The sequence below is a fragment of the Saccoglossus kowalevskii genome, chromosome 6, assembly GCF_978046115.1.
Source record: "Saccoglossus kowalevskii chromosome 6, keSacKowa6.1, whole genome shotgun sequence".
NCBI classification, from domain to species: domain Eukaryota; kingdom Metazoa; phylum Hemichordata; class Enteropneusta; family Harrimaniidae; genus Saccoglossus; species Saccoglossus kowalevskii.
The window spans coordinates 8,234,550-8,257,373 of record NC_140646.1 but is presented as its reverse complement, the minus strand read 5'-3'; the positions used below and the strand labels follow the sequence as shown (position 1 = coordinate 8,257,373).

At 38.8% G+C, this 22,824-nt stretch overlaps 1 protein-coding gene and 1 long non-coding RNA gene across 2 annotated transcripts in view; one reads left to right on the top strand and one right to left on the bottom strand.

The window, feature by feature from the left end:
- The window catches only part of LOC146741488 (uncharacterized), an 83,622-nt gene extending 68,867 nt beyond the window's left edge, over window positions 1-14,755 (top strand). The window contains exon 2 of the long non-coding RNA XR_014929676.1: window positions 14,369-14,755. This is a non-coding gene — a long non-coding RNA (uncharacterized LOC146741488). The remainder of the gene's footprint in view (window positions 1-14,368) is intronic.
- The window catches only part of LOC144345072 (uncharacterized), a 205,802-nt gene that overhangs the window by 61,448 nt on the left and 121,530 nt on the right, over window positions 1-22,824 (bottom strand). Inside the window, exons 5-18 of the mRNA XM_085500014.1 lie at window positions 16,306-16,511; window positions 15,908-16,135; window positions 13,841-13,994; window positions 13,137-13,321; window positions 12,584-12,769; window positions 11,870-12,017; window positions 11,408-11,563; window positions 10,861-11,005; window positions 10,145-10,251; window positions 9,447-9,610; window positions 7,909-8,004; window positions 7,469-7,574; window positions 6,834-6,906; window positions 6,312-6,369 (exon numbers count right to left, since the gene is read on the bottom strand). Coding sequence (XP_085356140.1) covers window positions 6,312-6,369; window positions 6,834-6,906; window positions 7,469-7,574; window positions 7,909-8,004; window positions 9,447-9,610; window positions 10,145-10,251; window positions 10,861-11,005; window positions 11,408-11,563; window positions 11,870-12,017; window positions 12,584-12,769; window positions 13,137-13,321; window positions 13,841-13,994; window positions 15,908-16,135; window positions 16,306-16,511 — 2,012 coding nt within the window. The remainder of the gene's footprint in view (window positions 1-6,311; window positions 6,370-6,833; window positions 6,907-7,468; window positions 7,575-7,908; window positions 8,005-9,446; window positions 9,611-10,144; window positions 10,252-10,860; window positions 11,006-11,407; window positions 11,564-11,869; window positions 12,018-12,583; window positions 12,770-13,136; window positions 13,322-13,840; window positions 13,995-15,907; window positions 16,136-16,305; window positions 16,512-22,824) is intronic.

Sequence of the window (22,824 nt, the reverse complement as noted above, 5' to 3'; positions counted from 1 at the left end):
GATATGGTACTCAACTTACCACGTACTTATTCGATGGGCACAGTTACTTTGATATGGTACTCAACTTACCAAGTACTTATTCGATGGCCACAGTGACTGTGATATAGTACTCAACTTACCACGTAGTTATTCAATGGCTACAGCGACTATGATATCATACTCAAATTAACACATACTTATTAGAAAACCACAGTGACTGTGATATCGTACTCAACTTACCACGTACTTATTCGATAGCCACAGCGACTGTGATATAGTACTCAACTTACCACGTACATATTCGATGGACACAGTGACTGTGATATCGTATTCAACTCACCATGTACTTATTTGATGGCCACAGTGACTGTGATATGGTACTCAGCTTACCACGTACTTATTCGATGGCCACAAGGACTGTGATGTGGTACTCAGCTTACCACGTACTTATTCGATGGCCACAGTAACTGTGATATCGTACTCAACTTACCACGTACTTATTCGATGGCCACAGTGACTTTGATATGGTACTCAACTTAACACATACTTACTAGAAAACCACAGTGACTGTGATATCGTACTAAACATACATCATTCATACAAGAAAACCACAGTGACTGTGATATCATACTCAACTTACTACGTACTTATTCGATGGCCACAGTGACTGTGATATGTACTCAACTTACCACGTACATATTCAATGGCCACAGTGACTGTGATATCGTACTCAACTCACCATGTACTTATTCGATGGCCACAGTGACTGTGATATGGTACTCAACTTACCACGTACTTATCAGAAAACCACGGGGACTGTGATATCGTACTCAACTTACCACGTACTTATTCAATGGCCACAGTGACTTTGATGTAGTACTCAACTTAACACGTAGTTATTCGATGGCTACAGCGACTGTGATATCGTACTCAACTTAACACATACTTATTAGAAAACCACAGTGACTGTGATATCGTACTCAACTTACCACATACTCATTCGATGGCCACAGTGACTGTGATATCATACTCAACTTACCACGTACTTATCAGAAAACCACAGATACTGTGATATCGTACTTAACTTACCACATTCTGATCAGAAAATCACAGTGACTGTGATATCGTACTCAGCTTACCACGTACTTACTCGATGGCCACAGGGACTGTGATATCGTACTCAACTTACCACGTACTTATTCGATGGCCACAGTGACTTTGATATGGTACTCAACTTAACACATACTTACTAGAAAACCACAGTGACTGTGATATCGTACTAAACATACATCATTCTTACAAGAAAACCACAGTGACTGTGATATCATACTCAACTTACTACGTACTTATTCGATGGCCACAGTGACTGTGATATGTACTCAACTTACCACGTACATATTCAATGGCCACAGTGACTGTGATATCGTACTCAACTCACCATGTACTTATTCGATGGCCACAGTGACTGTGATATGGTACTCAACTTACCACGTACTTATCAGAAAACCACGGGGACTGTGATATCGTACTCAACTTACCACGTACTTATTCAATGGCCACAGTGACTTTGATGTAGTACTCAACTTAACACGTAGTTATTCGATGGCTACAGCGACTGTGATATCGTACTCAACTTAACACATACTTATTAGAAAACCACAGTGACTGTGATATCGTACTCAACTTACCACGTACTCATTCGATGGCCACAGTGACTGTGATATCATACTCAACTTACCACGTACTTATCAGAAAACCACAGATACTGTGATATCGTACTTAACTTACCACATTCTGATCAGAAAATCACAGTGACTGTGATATCGTACTCAGCTTACCACGTACTTACTCGATGGCCACAGGGACTGTGATATCGTACTCAACTTACCACATACTTATTCGATGGCCACAGTAACTGTGATATCGTACTCAACTTACCACGTATTTATCAGAAAGCCACGGGAACTGTGATATCGTCCTCAACTTACTACGTACTTATTCGATGGCCGCAGTGACTGTGATATGTACTCAACTTACCACGTACATATTCGATGGCCACAGTGACTGTGATATCGTACTCAACTCACTACGTACTTATTCGATGGCCACAGTGACTCTGATGTGATACTCAACTTACTACGTACTTATCAGAAAACCACGGGGACTGTGATAGTGTACTCAACTCACCATGTACTTACTCGATGGCCACAGTGACTGTGATATGGTACACAACTTACCATGTACTTATCAGAAAACCACGGGGACTGTGATATCGTACTCAACTTACCATGTACTTATTCGATGGCCACAGTAACTGTTATATCGCACTCAACTTACCACGTACTTATTCGATAGCCACAGTGACTTTGATATGGTACTCAACTTACCACGTACTTATTCGATGGCCACAGTTACTTTGATATGGTACTCAACTTACTAAGTACTTATTCGATGGCCACAGTGACTGTGATATAGTACTCAACTTACCACGTAGTTATTCAATGGCTACAGCGACTGTGATATCGTACTCAAATTAACTCATACTTATTAGAAAACCACAGTGACTGTGATATCGTACTCAACTTACCACGTACTTATTCGATGGCCACAGCGACTGTGATATAGTACTCAACTTACCACGTACATATTCGATGGACACAGTGACTGTGATATCGTATTCAACTCACCATGTACTTATTCGATGGCCACAGTGACTGTGATATGGTACTCAGCTTACCACGTACTTATTCGATGGCCACAAGGACTGTGATATGGTACTCAGCTTACCACGTACTTATTCGATGGCCACAGTAACTGTGATATCGTACTCAACTTACCACGTACTTATTCGATGGCCACAGTGACTTTGATATGGTACTCAACTTAACACATACTTATTAGAAAACCACCGTGACTGTGATATCGTACTAAACATACATCATTCTTACAAGAAAACCACAGTGACTGTGATATCATACTCAACTTACTACGTACTTATTCGATGGCCACAGTGACTGTGATATGTACTCAACTTACCACGTACATATTCAATGGCCACAGTGACTGTGATATCGTACTCAACTCACCATGTACTTATTCGATGGCCACAGTGACTGTGATATGGTACTCAACTTACCACATACTTATCAGAAAACCACGGGGACTGTGATATCGTACTCAACTTACCACGTACTTATTCAATGGCCACAGTGACTTTGATGTAGTACTCAACTTAACACGTAGTTATTCGATGGCTACAGCGACTGTGACATCGTACTCAACTTAACACATACTTATTAGAAAACCACAGTGACTGTGATATCGTACTCAACTTACCACGTACTCATTCGATGGCCACAGTGACTGTGATATCATAGTCAACTTACCACGTACTTATCAGAAAACCACAGATACTGTGATATCGTACTTAACTTACCACATTCTGATCAGAAAATCACAGTGACTGTGATATCGTACTCAGCTTACCACGTACTTACTCGATGGCCACAGGGACTGTGATATCGTACTCAACTTACCACATACTTATTCGATGGCCACAGTAACTGTGATATCGTACTCAACTTACCACGTATTTATCAGAAAGCCACGGGAACTGTGATATCGTCCTCAACTTACTACGTACTTATTCGATGGCCGCAGTGACTGTGATATGTACTCAACTTACCACGTACATATTCCATGGCCACAGTGACTGTGATATCGTACTCAACTCACTACGTACTTATTCGATGGCCACAGTGACTCTGATGTGATACTCAACTTACTACGTACTTATCAGAAAACCACGGGGACTGTGATAGTGTACTTAACTTACCATGTACTTATTCGATGGCCACAGTGACTGTGATATCGCACTCAACTTACCACTTTCTTATCAGAAAACCACGGGGACTGTGATATCGTACTCAACTTACCACGTACTTATTCGATGGTCACAGTGACTGTGATATCGTACTCAACTTACCACATACTTATTTGATGGTAACAGTAACTGTGATATCGTACTCAACTTACCACGTATTTATCAGAAAGCCACGGGAACTGTGATATCGTACTCAACTTACCACGTAGTTAATCGATCGCCACAGCGACTGTGTTATCGTACTCAACTTACCACGTACTTATCGGAAAACCACAGTGACTGTGATATCGTACTCAGCTTACCACGTACTTATTCGATGGCCACAAGGACTGTGATATCGTACTCAACTTACCACGTACTTATTCGATGGCCACAGTGACTTTGATATGGTACTCAACTTACCACGTACTTATCAGAAAACCACGGGGACTGTGATATCGTACTCAACTTACCACATACTTATTCCATGGTCACAGTGACTGTGATATCGTACTCAACTTACCACGTACTTATCAGAAAACCACAGATACTGTGATATCGTACCCAACTTAACACATACTTATTAGAAAACCACAGTGACTGTGATATCGTACTAAGCTTACATCATTCTTACAAGAAAACCACAGTGACTGTGATATCATACTGAACTTAATACGTACTTATTCGATGGCCACAGTGACTGTGATATGTACTAAACTTACCACGTACATATTCGATGACCACAGTGACTGTGATATCGTACTCAACTCATTATGTACTTAATCGATGGCCAAGGCGACTATGTTATCGTACTCAACTTACCACGTACTTATTGGAAAACCACAGTGACTGTGATATCGTACTCAGCTTACCACGTACTTATTCGATGGCCACAAGGACTGTGATATCGTACTCAACTTACCACGTACTTATTCGATGGCCACAGTGACTTTGATATGGTAATCAACTTACCACGTACTTATCAGAAAACCACGGGGACTGTGATATCGTACTCAACTTACCACATACTTATTCCATGGTCACAGTGACTGTGATATCGTACTCAACTTACCACGTACTTATCAGAAAACCACAGATACTGTGATATCGTACCCAACTTAACACATACTTATTAGAAAACCACAGTGACTGTGATATCGTACTAAGCTTACATCATTCTTACAAGAAAACCACAGTGACTGTGATATCATACTGAACTTAATACGTACTTATTCGATGGCCACAGTGACTGTGATATGTACTAAACTTACCACGTACATATTCGATGGCCACAGTGACTGTGATATCGTACTCAACTCATTATGTACTTAATCGATGGCCACAGTGACTGTGATATGGTACTCAACTTACCACGTACTTATCAGAAAACCACGGGGACTGTGATATCGTACTCAACTTACCATGTACTTATTCGATGGCCACAGTGACTGTGATATCGTACTCAACTTACCACGTACTTATTCGAAGGCCACGGTGACTGTGATATCGCACTCAACTTACCACGTAGTTAATCGATGGCCACAGCGACTGTGTTATCATACTCAACTTACCACGTACTTATCGGAATACTACAGTGATTGTGATATCGTACTCAGCTTACCACATACTTATTCGATGGCCACAAGGACTGTGATATCGTACTCAACTTACCACTTACTTATTTGATGGCCACATTGATTTTGATATGGTACTCAACTTACCACGTACTTATTCGATGGCCACAGTGACTGTGATATAGTACTCAACTTACCACGTAGTTATTCGATGGCTACAGCGACTGTGATATCGTACTCAACTTAACACATACTTATTAGAAAACCACAGTGACTGTGATATCGTACTAAGCTTACATCATTCTTACAAGAAAACCACAGTGACTGTGATATCGTACTCAACTTACTACGTACTTATTCGATGGCCACAGTGACTGTGATATGTACTCAACTTACCACGTACTTATCAGAAAACCACGGGGACTGCGATATCGTACTCATCTTACCACGTACTTATTCGATGGCCACAAGGACTGTGATATCGTACTCAACTTACCACGTACTTATTTGATGGCCACAGTGACTTTGATATAATACTCAACTTAGCACGTAGTTATTGGATGGCTACAGCGACTGTGATATCGTACTCAACTTAACACATACTTATTAGAAAACCACAGTGACTGTGATATCGTACTCAACTTACCACGTACTCATTCAATGGCCACAGTGACTGTGATATCGTATTCAACTTACCACGTAGTTAATCGATGGCCACAGTGACTGTGATATCGTACTCAACTTACCACGTACTTATTCGATGGCCACAGTGACTGTGATAGCATACTCAACTTACCACGTACTTATCAGAAAACTACAGTGACTGTGATAGCGTACTCAACTTACCACGTACTTATTCGATGGCCACAGTGACTGTGATAGCGTACTCAACTTACCACGTACTTATTCGATGGCCACAGCGACTGTGATATCGTACTCTCATATGTCTTTTCGCTGTTGGAAAAAATACGGTTGTTTACTTAGCAATAGAAATGAGGAGGACCCAGCCATGCAGCACAAAATTAAAATGAATTTCGAGGTACAGAATTTTCTAACACTTGATGTACGAGTCTTATGCATATGCCATCTGCACTGACGACACACAGGTTCTTGAGATGGCAACCACTGTACGCCTCGATCTGATCATTTTTTGTTTTTTCACTGTTTTTTATTCAAACCGTGCCAATTCAATAGCAATTATTCGTGGCCCAACCCTCAGGTCAGAAACCTTGCAACATGGTTTATTGCAGAGTTTACCGTACTAGCAATGAAAATCTAGACACATTCACGACAAGACAATACATACATTAGTAATCGATAATGAATATAACACTTTCATAACCATACACGGTGACAATCCAATACATTTTGATTCAGATAAGGTATTGGACATATGGTATCATAGGGGTCATTCTAACCTGCATGGCACACTGCATTCACACGGTAGTACGCCTGACTGATAGAAGTATGCCATTAACTGTTTACACATATCTGAAAATTACAATGAGAATATATTAGATGTGATTATATTAGCGTAACTAGTCAGTAATTATTATTGTATTAACGATGTTTATTGTTATTCAGTACTGCATATAGGTGAATAAATCCGCTTATGATTTATTATAAACGAAAAATATTTTCGCGCATTTTCGAATTCCAAGGAAATGTATTTTACACGCGTTGTATAGGTCGCTATGAGTCCCATATTGAACAGGTAGCGGTACATCGGCCACCACTTTTGAATAAAACAATGCACTACAACAACAGCAGACAATGCTTATTCCATTTCTTGTCGAGCGAACACTGTTATGAATGCGCAATTTTAGAATGAATAATAATCCAATGTGGTCTTCACATGCAGCACAAAACACAAATATTAAAATACAAACATGTTATCGACCATATTGCTGTTCTATTAACCAACTGTAACCGCAAAGAAAGTTACGTTATGTAGACTATAAATGCATGTTGGTCACTTGTAAAACTACACAAATGATGGTAGGCGGACAGTTGAACCCGATGTCACAACTCACATCCCATGGATTAGTCGTACCTTGTTCCCGATCAAGTAATTTACATCTTGTCTTGTTTACCAATAATGTATCCACACATTCACACTCACGGTCGATGAAATCATGCAGACATGTTTTCTGGCAAGCCTACATAAACAGTGGGAATAGTAAATTTTCAATACTTGAATAGCAATATTAGAATACAATGCAAACAACGAGTAAGCACACCTGGCAATAACAGTACAGTGCATGTGATTACAGGGTTGTCACTATTAGAATATGGCGTTATTTCTACTATAACTGCGCATAGATATGTCATGTCCAAGTCCGGATGTAGAATAATGTAGTACGTTCATCACCCATTGATTAACACCAATCAAAATTTGTCTACTCAATCCAGTGAGTACGCCCCCACCAGCGTCTCAAATATCGTTTGTTACAGCATGGTGAGGTTCGGAACCGCAACAAGATAACGACTCACCAGAGAGGAGTAGTTATAGTGATCACCATAAATTGTATTGAAATCTTCAACGTGTGAGCAGTTCCCGTAAGGCGGACCTTTTCTCTCAATGGTTACCTGAGGGTAGAACGAGGCAGGCGTCAAGATAAACTGTGCAGAGAAACTATGACAATATGTGATTATCATTATAATAATTAATAAATAACAGAAAACTTGCTGATAACATATTAATACATTATTTATAACCGACATCCATTACAGTATTAAGTTGTCATTGTATTACTTTCAATTACATTGTATTACTTTGTATCAAAGTTATATAACAGTATATTACATTGAATTGTGTTACCTGTATATTATGAGGTTATTACGAGGATACCTCAAAGTATGCACGAAAGCAGTACAGCGGAAGTATCGACCGGCGCGCAGCGGAGGTCGATGAGACGGCGTACTGTCTGAGCGCATACTTTGAGGTATCCTCGTAATAACCTTATTATTATACATTCTTTCTTTCCAAGATACATCATGGGAATGCTGAAATACAAAAGGTTTAGAACAGAATCAGCGAACTTTTTTGTGTGGAGTCCAGTCAAACCCTGGTGGCAGCCATGTATGGTTTTATTATTAGAGAACGCTTATACGCGCGTAATTTTTCCATATTTGGAATTCGCATTTCCTTATATGGTAGGACGAAAGTACCCCTTGAAATACCGCAAAATTACGGTACATTGTAACGTATGGCGTTACGGTGACTGATGTATAATAATACTGTGTATTCCATTATTTATTTAATGTGTTGCTTTGTAGTAGTGGTGTTTACTTTTACTACACTACTTGTAGCGAGTAGTGCCGCATAGTTCTTCACCTGCAGATTCGCTAATTCTCTTCCCAGCGAAGCGGAGGAGATAGGATAATCAACTCATGACCTTTTTTAGTCACATGATCAACACGATTTTCATAAAGACAGATCAACTCTTAATGTTTTAAGACACCCAAAACATCGATAATCGTGAGTTTATGGCATTTTCGATCGACAGTATGCCTTAATCCTATACAATACTAATAATTTTAATAAATAATGATGAAGATGAATTCTCTTGTCGATTGACAGATGAGTAGACAGACAGCCTGTTTGCCTGACCGGCACGTGTAAGGTGAACAAATGGGTGCATTTCCTTCGAGTCCGCCGCCTTGCCTGAGCTCATAATCCTAACAGGTGCAGAAACTGCCAAGTGTAAGATGTGACCCAGCAGGTACAGTCTTCTTTAGTTAATAAGTCCCATTCTTTAGCTAATGAATCTCAGCCAGAGGAATTGACCCTCCCAATATGTACATGTAGTACACTCACTCAGGGTAGGGGTCGACCCTTTTCATATCCAGCCTAAGGTAGGATTTGAACTTTGGTCTACCAGTCATTAGTCTGGTGCAACGACCTCTATGCTTCCAGTGATAAATAACAGTCAAGGTCAATATACACACGTGAGTATATTGGTATGTGAATATCACTGCGCTGCGAATTTTCACAAATCTTATAAATATGCGATCAATGTGAATATTACCTGACGGATGGCAATGGACGTCTTCACTCCCGGTTTTACTGTTATCCCATCATCCTCCGGGAAGGGGGTAATATGCGGTGGATGTACCAGTACACGTACTCCTGCCTCTTGTCCATATAAAATAATGTATTCATTTTGTTCAACGTATAACGTAATTTTCAGTCCTATGGATTACAATTGTCATAGCAAAGGTTACAGTAATTGTAAAAATGTTATGGAAAATTGTTCATTCATATCAATGTCACTGACACTGTGACTAGAAATAGTCACTTCAACGCATGCAATATACCTTAAAGGAAAGTTCCCCATATTGTCAAATCTCTGTTTATATTATTAGTGTGAGTGAGTGTGATAATAACTAAGGAATATTTCATGAAATTATTTGAAATGTAACCAGTAAAAAATATTCAACGTCTTCCACGTATCGTACGGAGTTATGTGGAGAGTGTCGAGTTCAACAATCGTTTTGTTCACCATCTGTTTTGCAGGTTGAAGCTTGTCACGTGGTTGGGTGTCTTAAGACATGTCTACTTGATGCAATAGAGTGAAAGAAAATGCTTGCAGGTGAAATTGTCATAAAATGTGTGCATGCTGCCCTCAACGGTCGCTTGTACTTTCACAGAAATATAGCAGCCATAATTTAAATTTGTTTCTCTTCCTGGTGTTTCAGTTAAAATATTGAGATGTTTGAAGCATACCTTGTTTAGGACCAGGTCTTTTAGAATCACGAATAATGGTTCTGTTGTAGCCGTGGTTGAATGTGAAACAGTTTCCATATGTGTCGTGTTGAAATGTGTGGAAGTCACTAAAACATGAGACAAAGTTTACCATGTTTTAAATGATCTAAACTTTCTTACTAATACCTTACTTATCCAATCTTTTTCATTTCTAATTTTTCGTATACCATGCTAAATTAACCTTAGTTCATTTGAAAATTGATATGGTATGACGTCATTTCTACTTTTTATATATCTTACTCGTCTAACTAAAATTATCTTGCATATCGATACTGTATGACGTCATTTAACCTCCATCATAAACCCGACCAATCAAACCTGAGTTAATTTGCATATCAATATGGTATGACGTCAATTATAATCTCTCGTAAGACATGTGTAAATAACTAAACATCGACATCGCTATAATGTTCCTTTCGCAGCTGAAAATTACAACTTTTGGATGAAACACAGACAAGCGATCGCGGTTGTTAGCTATACTTTTGCATGCTCCGTGAATTTTGAATCATTCTCTGTGGTCTTTTGAGATTTTAGAAACAAATCCCAGTAACTAACGCATATAAATTCAAATAACTAGTCTATCTAATTCTAATTCTAATTCTAACACTTTATTAAAATCAGCTACTCGATTCTTGAGGCTCAGTCTAGCGCCACCAAATGGAGAGAGTAAAACCTACCGGTGAGTGCATTTTTTCTCATCAAATGAACACTGAATGATGAAGTCTTCTGCCTGGTGGCCATAAACTGACATTTCCTTAGCACTAAGTTTAATCACGTCTCTCAGATCGCTTAAATCGGGAGCAGAACTAAACGTCAAGAAACCTTCAAGACAAAAGATACAAATATACAAACGCAACTTAAATTAAATTCAACTTAAATTCTGTATTTTGGATACAGAAAAACTCCCGATCATTATCAATCATTTCCAATGTGAGAACCCAATCTTCATAATACACAGATATTCTGCAGTAGTAGTTTTCGCCATATTGCAAATGTTGGCAATCTCTGACTATATTAATACAATGCACTTCTTTTGGGAAACAACCAAACAATATCTCTGCTATAGGCTGCATGCAAATAATCATGAGGTTTGTTTTAATAAAGCGTGCAAAGATTGGAACATGTCAAAGACAAAATTGCCTTTAATCTTCCATCTTGACAACGCCTGATGTTTCAATATTTTTACTTCTCTCGGATTCGTATAATGACAGACCTGTTGCTCACCTTTCCAGTCTGGTGGGTTTTCACTTTTCACGCGGCCGAATCCGTGATCGCGGTAATAATTGTTTTCGAAGTCCCGATACAACCTGTAGTCTCGCGAGATTTTATAGTACTTTGTATACCATGGAGTCTTCTCTTGGTCTTCGGTAATTTCAGTTTCTGTAAAACAAAATATTTACTCGTGTTGACGAATGTGTGCAATTTGTTTCACTCGTGACGTCACTGCAGGATAGTATGCCCAGACAAAAACAAATTGTTTTGTTAACTTGGAATGGGTATCAGTTTGAATACGTAAATAAGTTATGTAGTAACAGCATTTATTATATTCCAAACGAACGCTATCACTGGTAGATAAGGAGTCACGTGACGCGGGTATGGCGTAGGTATAGATAGATATTCCTTTTCATTTTTTACGGCAATTAACCTTCTCTATCATTGAAAACTTGTCAAATCATGTACACGTACCTCGGACACAGTTTGTTAGCACTTGGCAAATTTCTTCACGTAAAGGAACAGGAAGAGGACAGTTCGAATCAGGTAACGCGACATTGTTAGCTCTGTTACGGCAAATGACACTTCGAAATCTCATTCCCGAGCCGCATGTGACTGTACACTGAAAATAACAATACGTAGTGTAAATGTATTATAGTGTAAATGTATTATAGTGTAAATGTATTATAGTGTATATATTAACTGAATGTGTTATAATATGGATAATGCTAGTTAGTAACCGTATTGATTATTCTGAATAACTAACTAAGTTTTGGGCAATAGCCCTTTCATCGCCAGATTACCCCCCCCCCCCCTCCAAATTTGTCTGCACTTTTTTTCTATACTCTTCAATATTTCTGGAAATGGGCCATAATTTTAGGGCCATTATACAGAATTGGGGTCAGTTTTAAGTTTTTACTGAAACATTTGGCTATTTTTGCAGACTATAAACGGGACTATTTTGTGAATTTGTGATGAAAAGAGGGGACTGTCGGTGAAAAGTTAATACTGATCAATGGTCATTGCTAGGTGCTAGGTGTTGCTACTAGAATACCCCGGCTTTCTCCGGCTGACGTTGAAGACATGAATTCAGTCCAAATCCGCGTTTCTATGGATATTTTAGAGTTTGATTTGCTCTACGAATGTAATGTGCAGTATCACTGTAAACACTCTGAGATCTGACCTTACCTCCGACCACTGTCCAGCGTGCCATATGTTACACTCGTCAATGAAATCATAAATGGCACTAAAACCGCGCGCTCTTCTCTCGCCATCGCTGATAAAGATTACTTTAGCTTTGGGTGAATCTGACACCCATCGTGGTGGATTGGCGGTACCGCAGTATATCACGGGAGTGGAATTCGTAGTTTGTATCTGTCAAAAAAAACACAGCTAATCGGAATCTATCGGAACAAGTGGACACTAAGACGTGTTTATGTGCACGAGATCTATATAAAACGGTTTATTCAATTCTTAACTTCGTTAATTAAATTAATAAACTTTCTAGTTCAAAAGTCAGTCAGGTTCTGTAACCCCAGAATCCAATGTGTGACAAATCCACTAATGGTTTCAAGCTGAATATTCAAAATTTCCGACTATGTACGAATTATGTAAGTAACGTAATCGAGCTAACAAACACGCATTTTTATTGGAGACCCAAATTTGAATATAACCTTTTACAGCAATGAGCTTCATGTTCGTGATATTTGAGTATCTAATAATTATGTCAAAATGTACTCACTTTTACTTTATCACTGTTACAGTCCTGGCTTGGTTCTAAGGCGAAGTCTTTGAAATTTATCATTATACAACCGCCATATTTATTAACTATCTCAATTTCGCAGTGTTGGTTTTTGGGATAATCCAGAGGGTAGCCCGGGGATCGAATCACTCTGCTTTTGCTTTCTAATATCAAGCCACACTGAGCTGAGAAAATAGCGCCACCAAGAGTTAGAACCGCAATATATAATACATACCTTGCAATACATGCAAATCCCAGACACAATGTTCATCAGAATCGTGCCGAGCTAGGATTATTGGTTTCCGCGATACACCCGAACCCAAGGGTCACTTGACTTGTTCCTTGACCCATGGGTGTTAGAAAGACTCCCATCCCATATAGTATGCTGTGCCTATACTTTACAGTACACAAGACCTTTGGCATAAGTATTTGCACCCCCGGAATACACTCGGCCCCATAGTTCGCAGCAATCGTATTTTGGTTTACTTGCTTCGTAACTTGGTATGTGAATCTTTGCCACATACCCAAAAGTTCACAAACTAAAGACATTTTTTGTCAGAAGAGGAATATACTGTGATAATTTTTACAACAGAGAAATTATAATAAAAAATGATTGTATGTAGCAAGGAGAGAGGGCGCTAGATAGTTCAAGCAAGCTCGGGTGCGTTTTAGTCGATTTGTGTTAATTTGTAAAGATGTCATACCTTCATCACTACAAGGGGACGTGTTGCAATTCGTGGTGTCCGTGGGTTTGTAACCTGCTGCATGACATGGCTCGGTGCCTCTTTTCACTTGCCATTTACTGTTATAACACGTGACCGATCGTAGCTTTATACCGCCACCACAACTACGAGAACACTTGGAATGAAGAAATTTACAAAATAGTGACTTATACGTTTGATGACGTATAAGGAGTGCATGTTTCAGGGAAATCATGTCAGCCTATTCTCGTTTGCTAAAGGGCGATGTTCCCTCATGTCTCTTTGTCAATACTACTTGGTTCTGGTTTTCAAGATACATTGTTTTTTTCAATATTGCTTAGCAATCGTCGCATATGACCGACTTATTGCTAAACATGATAATATGTAAAATGAACACACAGTATTATTTTGTTGCTATGCAACATAGCGCACTATTGTGTTGATTTCGTCACGGTTTGCGTCTTAAAGATTTGTACCTAACATGTGAAGTTATTATGTACGGCAAACTACAAGTTTTTTTTTTAATTTCAGATTTCATCAAGAGAGACAACATAATGTGTGTCACATTGGTGTTCATTTCCGAGGAGAGCCATGTAACAAGACTATATCAATACAATTGTAGGCAGAGCGATATTCTCGTATTTACAGAATTAAGTAAACAGGCCATTGATGCTACAAATCGTGACTTTTTCCAGTTACGAGTCTGTATTAGAGTAGTATTACTTGACAAACATCACACTACATCTATTGACTTTTACATCAATATTGACAGACGGGGAAATTAAATTCACTAAACACCAATTAAGGTGTCAGACAATTATTTATGCGGATAAGAAGTATTTTGTGTAATTGTGAATACCAAAATAAAATTGACGATGATTTTCTAATTAGTAAAGACATCTTGGACTTTGTCACAAAGTTTTTGTTGACGTCTTCTTGGAAATACTTTTGAATGATCACGTTTATTTTTCTAACAGTTAGGTTATATAATTCATAATCGTCTTTGAAATCTTTATACATAAAATATAATCCCCAGGGATTTTATCAAGTTTTTGAAAAAGCTACCAAATTGAACTTCCATGCGTTCACCGCTTCTCAGCCGATATTAAGCAAATCTTTACACAAATCGACAACACTGGCTAAATATAAATTTTTGTCATTTCTGGGGACATCAAATTTAAATTAAAATAACAGCAGCAATAGCGTTTCGCTATGAACAAGAAGACCTCGGAAATTTGATTAATTACGTACATTTATTATATGTATCCCATTACTTGTCGTACCGTGTCAGTAGAACAGCTTCACTAAAATAAGATTTCTATTCATCTAACTGTCTCGTGCCACATGACACCAACATGACTGTTATTGAAAATCAATTATGATTGTAAATTCACCTTCAATTAGTGAAATTCAAACCAATGTATACTATAAATTACTACAAAATCGATGCAATGTATTACTCACTAGCTTTATTTGAATTGTACAGTCAAGAACACGTAAACACGTAAACACTTAAACAAATATAGTGTTTAGAATTTTACAGTCAAGAACACGAAACAAATATAGTGTTTAGAATTTTACAGTCAAGAATACGTAAACAAATATAGTGTTTAGAATTGTACTGTTAAGAACACGTAAACAAATATAGTGTTTAGAATTTTACAGTCAAGAATACGTAAACAAATATAGTGTTTAGAATTGTACTGTTAAGAACACGTAAACAAATATAGTGTTTAGAATTTTACAGTCAAGAATACGTAAACAAATATAGTGTTTAGAATTGTACTGTTAAGAACACGTAAACAAATATAGTATTTAGAATTTTACAGTCAAGAATACGTAAACAAATATAGTGTTTAGAATTTTACAGTCAAAAACACGTAAACAAATATGGTGTTTAGAATGTTACAGTCATGAACACATAAACAAATATGGTGTTTCGAATTGTACAGTCAAGAACACGTAAACAAATATGGTGTTTAGAATTTTACAGATTCATTGTATTCGTAAGCCGTCATGTTTTTTGTCAATACGTCAGTCACAGGGTATAGTTGCTGTTGGCGTACTTACATGTGACCATCCGCCAGTTTCCCATCTATCTGGTTCCAATGGCATTTTAATAAGACTGTACTCGGCGCTGTATCCCCTACCATCGTATGAACCATCTGTTTTTAAGATGATCTTGACCTTGGCACCACGGACACGTGATACCCATTGGACATTGGACAACGTTCCGCAAAATATGTCTTCACCGGGCATGGATGTTGATCCCTGGGCGTTTGTTACATGGTCTTGCACCTGAATAGACACAAATACAGTGGTAGTTACGTCAATCGATGCTCATTCATATCGTTTTATTACTTGTTTGTAATTATTAGTTATCCATTAGCAATTGTTTACTGGCAGCAACGGCGTTTAGAAAGATTCCCATGAATCACCACAATATGATAATTTATGTGCCATCTTACTTTGACATACTCGTCTTCACAGTGATCTGTCTTCTTGACATCAATGTCATGGAACCACAACTTAATGGAATCCCAGAATGCAATGTGGTCGGGCTGTATGATTAAAATACATTCTGACTCAATTTTGTTGATGACAGGATATGCTGGTGAATATACCATTCCTGAGTCTCTGATCGTTAACGTTACAACAGGACCATCACATACATCTGTAAGTAAGTTGTAAAAAGCCGTCAGCTGTGACAATGATGGACTATGTAATAAAGACACATTCAATTCAATCATATAAGTACATCATAACTAGTTTGAACGTGAAACTCACACAACTCGAGATTTCCACCGTTCCTAGCTGAGCCGAATATTGGATTGCAATATATGTTATTGTTTTGTCTTGTAAACTCCAACCAAAAGCGTGACATAAACAATTGCGGTTTTACCAGTCAGTAAAACTTTGAAACGAAATGACTAAGAATATCGTTGAATTACTTTTTGTTTTCAATAAAACCACCCAATAGCAATAATTACTCGGTATCGCATCTATACCTTAGCTATTCTGTCATTGTTACCACGAGTCACGATGGCGCTAATGTACACCAGATACCAAACTCTACATCTCAAAAATACACGCGTGACTTTTGAATGTATTTAACCATGCTTGGCAATGCATTAAGAGAAACATTGTCGAACGTGTTCGCATCAGGTACTTGACGCCCAATTCGGCGCTCAGTTGAATGTGTTTCGCAGCCAGAAATCTGTCACAAATTTCCAAAATATTGTTGATATTCACAAATATTCACCAGCTAGTTCAGCCTTTTTTTAAGTACTCCCAGTTTAATGGCCACACCACGTTGTCATTTCTATTATTTTGGAGTTGCTCTTTGCTTTCGATTCGAACTACAGATAATAAATTTAACAACAAATTAAAGGTATCCGAGTTAATTTTCGTCATGTCGCATTGTTATAATGGATTGAAAAGCGGCGTTTATTCTCATTTGACGACGGTTCGTCTGACCTTCTGTCCTAAAATTTACAATCACCTATCTCTCATATCCAGCACAAAAACACACACCATTACGCTCCTTGTGTGCCAGGTCCACGTTTATTTTGTTGACCTTGAATGTTTAAGTCATCAGACTTGTTATTTTCATGCTACTGGGAATTGGTTTGAAATATGTAGGTCGAATATTAATTACTAATGTGTATAATTGCAAATGATGACAAATTGAATGTTTATACTGATATTGTCCATTATAATGATTGAATTCATTAGGAATAATGAATACAATTTTGACATCATAGTCTCGCATATTAAGGCAAGCAGAACTTGATCCACCGACTCGTTTGGAAAAGGGAATGTTTCATTAGTATGCTACAACTGTTTACGCGTTACCAGACGTAGTATGAGTATGCTACAACTGTTTACGCGTTAGCAGACATAGTATGAGTATGCTACAACTGTTTACGCGTTACCAGACGTAGTATGAGTATGCTACAACAGTTTACGCGTTACCAGACATAGTATGAGTATGCTTCAACTGTTTACGCGTCACCAGACATAGTATGAGTATGCTACAACTGTTTACACGTTACCAGACGTAGTATGAGCATGTAACAACCATTTACGCGTTAGCAGACATAGTATGAGTATGCTTCAACTGCTTACGCGTTACCAGACATAGTATGAGTATGCTTCAACTGTTTACGCGTTACCAGACATAGTATGAGTATGCTACAACTGTTTACAGTTACCAGATGTAGTATGAGTATGCTACAACTGTTTACACGTTACCAGACATAGTATTCGTATGCTTCAACAGTTTACGCGTTACCAGACATAGTGTGAGTATGCTACAACTGTTTACGCGTTACCAGACATAGAGCGAGTATGTTACAACTGTTTACGCGTTACCAGACGTAGTATGAGTATGCTACAACCGTTTATGCGTTACCAGACATAGTATGAGTATGCTTCAACTGTTTACGCGTTAACAGACATAGTATGAGTATGTCACAACTGTTTACGCGTTACCAGACAAAGTGTGAGTATGCTACAACTGTTTACGCGTTACCAGACATAGTATGAGTATGCTACAACTGTTTACGCGTTACCAGACAAAGTGTGAGTATGCTACAACTGTTTACGCGTTACCAGACATAGAGCGAGTATGTTACAACTGTTTACGCGTTACCAGACGTAGTATGAGTATGCTACAACCGTTTACGCGTTACCAGACACAGTATGAGTATGCTTCAACTGTTTACGCGTTAACAGACATAGTATGAGTATGTCACAACTGTTTACGCGTTACCAGACAAAGTGTGAGTATGCTACAACTGTTTACGCGTTACCAGACATAGAGCGAGTATGCTACAACTGTTTACGCGTTACCAGACATAGTATGGGTATGCTACAACTGTTTACGCATTACCAGACGTACTATGAGTATGCTACAACTGTTTACGCGTTACCAGACATAGAGCGAGTATGCTACAACTGTTTCCGCGTTACCAGACATAGTATGGGTATATTACAACTGTTTACGCGTTACCAGACGTAGTATGAGTATGCTACAACCTTTTACGCGTTACCAGACGTAGTATGAGTATGCTTCAACTGTTTAAGCGTAAACAGACATAGTATGAGTATATCACAACTGTTTACGCGTTACCAGACAAAGTGTGAGTATGCTACAACTGTTTACGCATTACCAGACATAGAGCGAGTATGCTACAACTGTTTACACATTACCAGACGTAGTATGAGTATGCTACAACTGTTTACGCGTTACCAGACATAGAGCGAGTATGCTACAACTGTTTACGCGTTACCAGACATAGTATGAGTATGCTTCAACTGTTTACGCGTTACCAGACATAGTATGAGTATGCTACAACTGTTTACAGTTACCAGATGTAGTATGAGTATGCTACAACTGTTTACACGTTACCAGACATAGTATTCGTATGCTTCAACAGTTTACGCGTTACCAGACTTAGTATGGGTATGCTACAAATGTTTACGCGTTACCAGACGTAGTATGAGTATGCTACAACTGTTTACGCGTTACCAGACGTAGTATGAGTATGCTCCAACTGTTTATGCGTTACCAGACATAGTATGGGTATGCTACAACTGTATATGCGTTACCAGACATAGTATGAGTATGCTACGACTATTTACGCGTTACCAGACATAGTATAAGTATGCTACAACTGTTTACGCGTTACCAGACATAGTATGAGTATGCTACAACTGTTTACGCGTTACAGGACATAGTATGAGTATGCTACAACTGTTTACGCGTTATCAGACATAGTATGAGTATGCTACAACTGTTTACGCGTTACAGGACATAGTATGAGTATGCTTCAACTGTTTACGCGTTACCAGACATAGTATGAGTATGCTTCAACTGTTTACGCGTTAACAGACATAGTATGAGTATGTCACAACTGTTTACGCGTTACCAGACAAAGTGTGAGTATGCTACAACTGTTTACGCGTTACCAGACATAGAGCGAGTATGCTACAACTGTTTACGCGTTACCAGACATAGTATGGGTATGCTACAACTGTTTACGCATTACCAGACGTACTATGAGTATGCTACAACTGTTTACGCGTTACCAGACATAGAGCGAGTATGCTACAACTGTTTACGCGTTACCAGACATAGTATGGGTATATTACAACTGTTTACGCGTTACCAGACGTAGTATGAGTATGCTACAACCTTTTACGCGTTACCAGACGTAGTATGAGTATGCTTCAACTGTTTACGCGTTAACAGACATAGTATGAGTATGTCACAACTGTTTACGCGTTACCAGACAAAGTGTGAGTATGCTACAACTGTTTACGCATTACCAGACGTAGTATGAGTATGCTACAACTGTTTACGCGTTACCAGACATAGTATGAGTATGCTACAACTGTTTACAGTTACCAGATGTAGTATGAGTATGCTACAACTGTTTACACGTTACCAGACATAGTATTCGTATGCTTCAACAGTTTACGCGTTACCAGACTTAGTATGGGTATGCTACAAATGTTTACGCGTTACCAGACGTAGTATGAGTATGCTACAACTGTTTACGCGTTACCAGACGTAGTATGAGTATGCTCCAACTGTTTATGCGTTACCAGACATAGTATGGGTATGCTACAACTGTATATGCGTTACCAGACATAGTATGAGTATGCTACGACTATTTACGCGTTACCAGACATAGTATAAGTATGCTACAACTGTTTACGCGTTACCAGACATAGTATGAGTATGCTACAACTGTTTACGCGTTACAGGACATAGTATGAGTATGCTACAACTGTTTACGCGTTATCAGACATAGTATGAGTATGCTACAACTGTTTACGCGTTACAGGACATAGTATGAGTATGCTTCAACTGTTTACGCGTTACCAGACATAGTATGAGTATGCTTCAACTGTTTACGCGTTAACAGACATAGTATGAGTATGTCACAACTGTTTACGCGTTACCAGACAAAGTGTGAGTATGCTACAACTATTTACGCGTTACCAGACATAGAGCGAGTATGCTACAACTGTTTACGCGTTACCAGACATAGTATGGGTATGCTACAACTGTTTACGCATTACCAGACGTACTATGAGTACGCTACAACTGTTTACGCGTTACCAGACATAGAGCGAGTATGCTACAACTGTTTACGCGTTACCAGACATAGTATGGGTATATTACAACTGTTTACGCGTTACCAGACGTAGTATGAGTATGCTACAACCTTTTACGCGTTACCAGACGTAGTATGAGTATGCTTCAACTGTTTACGCGTTAACAGACATAGTATGAGTATGTCACAACTGTTTACGCGTTACCAGACAAAGTGTGAGTATGCTACAACTGTTTACGCATTACCAGACGTAGTATGAGTATGCTACAACTGCTTACGCATTACCAGACGTAGTATGAGTATGCTACAACTGTTTACGCGTTACCAGACATAGAGCGAGTATGCTACAACTGTTTACGCGTTACCAGACATAGTATGAGTATGCTTCAACTGTTTACGCGTTACCAGACATAGTATGAGTATGCTACAACTGTTTACAGTTACCATATATAGTATGAGTATGCTACAACTGTTTACACGTTACCAGACATAGTATTCGTATGCTTCAACAGTTTACGCGTTACCAGACATAGTGTGAGTATGCTACAACTGTTTACGCATTACCAGACAAAGTGTGAGTATGCTACAACTGTTTACGCGTTACCAGACATAGAGCGAGTATGTTACAACTGTTTACGCGTTACCAGACGTAGTATGAGTATGCTACAACCGTTTACGCGTTACCAGACATAGTATGAGTATGCTTCAACTGTTTACGCGTTAACAGACATAGTATGAGTATGTCACAACTGTTTAGGCGTTACCAGACAAAGTGTGAGTATGCTACAACTGTTTACGCGTTACCAGACATAGTATGAGTATGCTACAACTGTTTACGCGTTACCAGACAAAGTGTGAGTATGCTACAACTGTTTACGCGTTACCAGACATAGAGCGAGTATGTTACAACTGTTTACGCGTTACCAGACGTAGTATGAGTATGCTACAACCGTTTACGCGTTACCAGACACAGTATGAGTATGCTTCAACTGTTTACGCGTTAACAGACATAGTATGAGTATGTCACAACTGTTTACGCGTTACCAGACAAAGTGTGAGTATGCTACAACTGTTTACGCGTTACCAGACATAGAGCGAGTATGCTACAACTGTTTACGCGTTACCAGACATAGTATGGGTATGCTACAACTGTTTACGCATTACCAGACGTACTATGAGTATGCTACAACTGTTTACGCGTTACCAGACATAGAGCGAGTATGCTACAACTGTTTACGCGTTACCAGACATAGTATGGGTATATTACAACTGTTTACGCGTTACCAGACGTAGTATGAGTATGCTACAACCTTTTACGCGTTACCAGACGTAGTATGAGTATGCTTCAACTGTTTAAGCGTAAACAGACATAGTATGAGTATGTCACAACTGTTTACGCGTTACCAGACAAAGTGTGAGTATGCTACAACTGTTTACGCATTACCAGACATAGAGCGAGTATGCTACAACTGTTTACACATTACCAGACGTAGTATGAGTATGCTACAACTGTTTACGCGTTACCAGACATAGAGCGAGTATGCTACAACTGTTTACGCGTTACCAGACATAGTATGAGTATGCTTCAACTGTTTACGCGTTACCAGACATAGTATGAGTATGCTACAACTGTTTACAGTTACCAGATGTAGTATGAGTATGCTACAACTGTTTACACGTTACCAGACATAGTATTCGTATGCTTCAACAGTTTACGCGTTACCAGACTTAGTATGGGTATGCTACAAATGTTTACGCGTTACCAGACGTAGTATGAGTATGCTACAACTGTTTACGCGTTACCAGACGTAGTATGAGTATGCTCCAACTGTTTATGCGTTACCAGACATAGTATGGGTA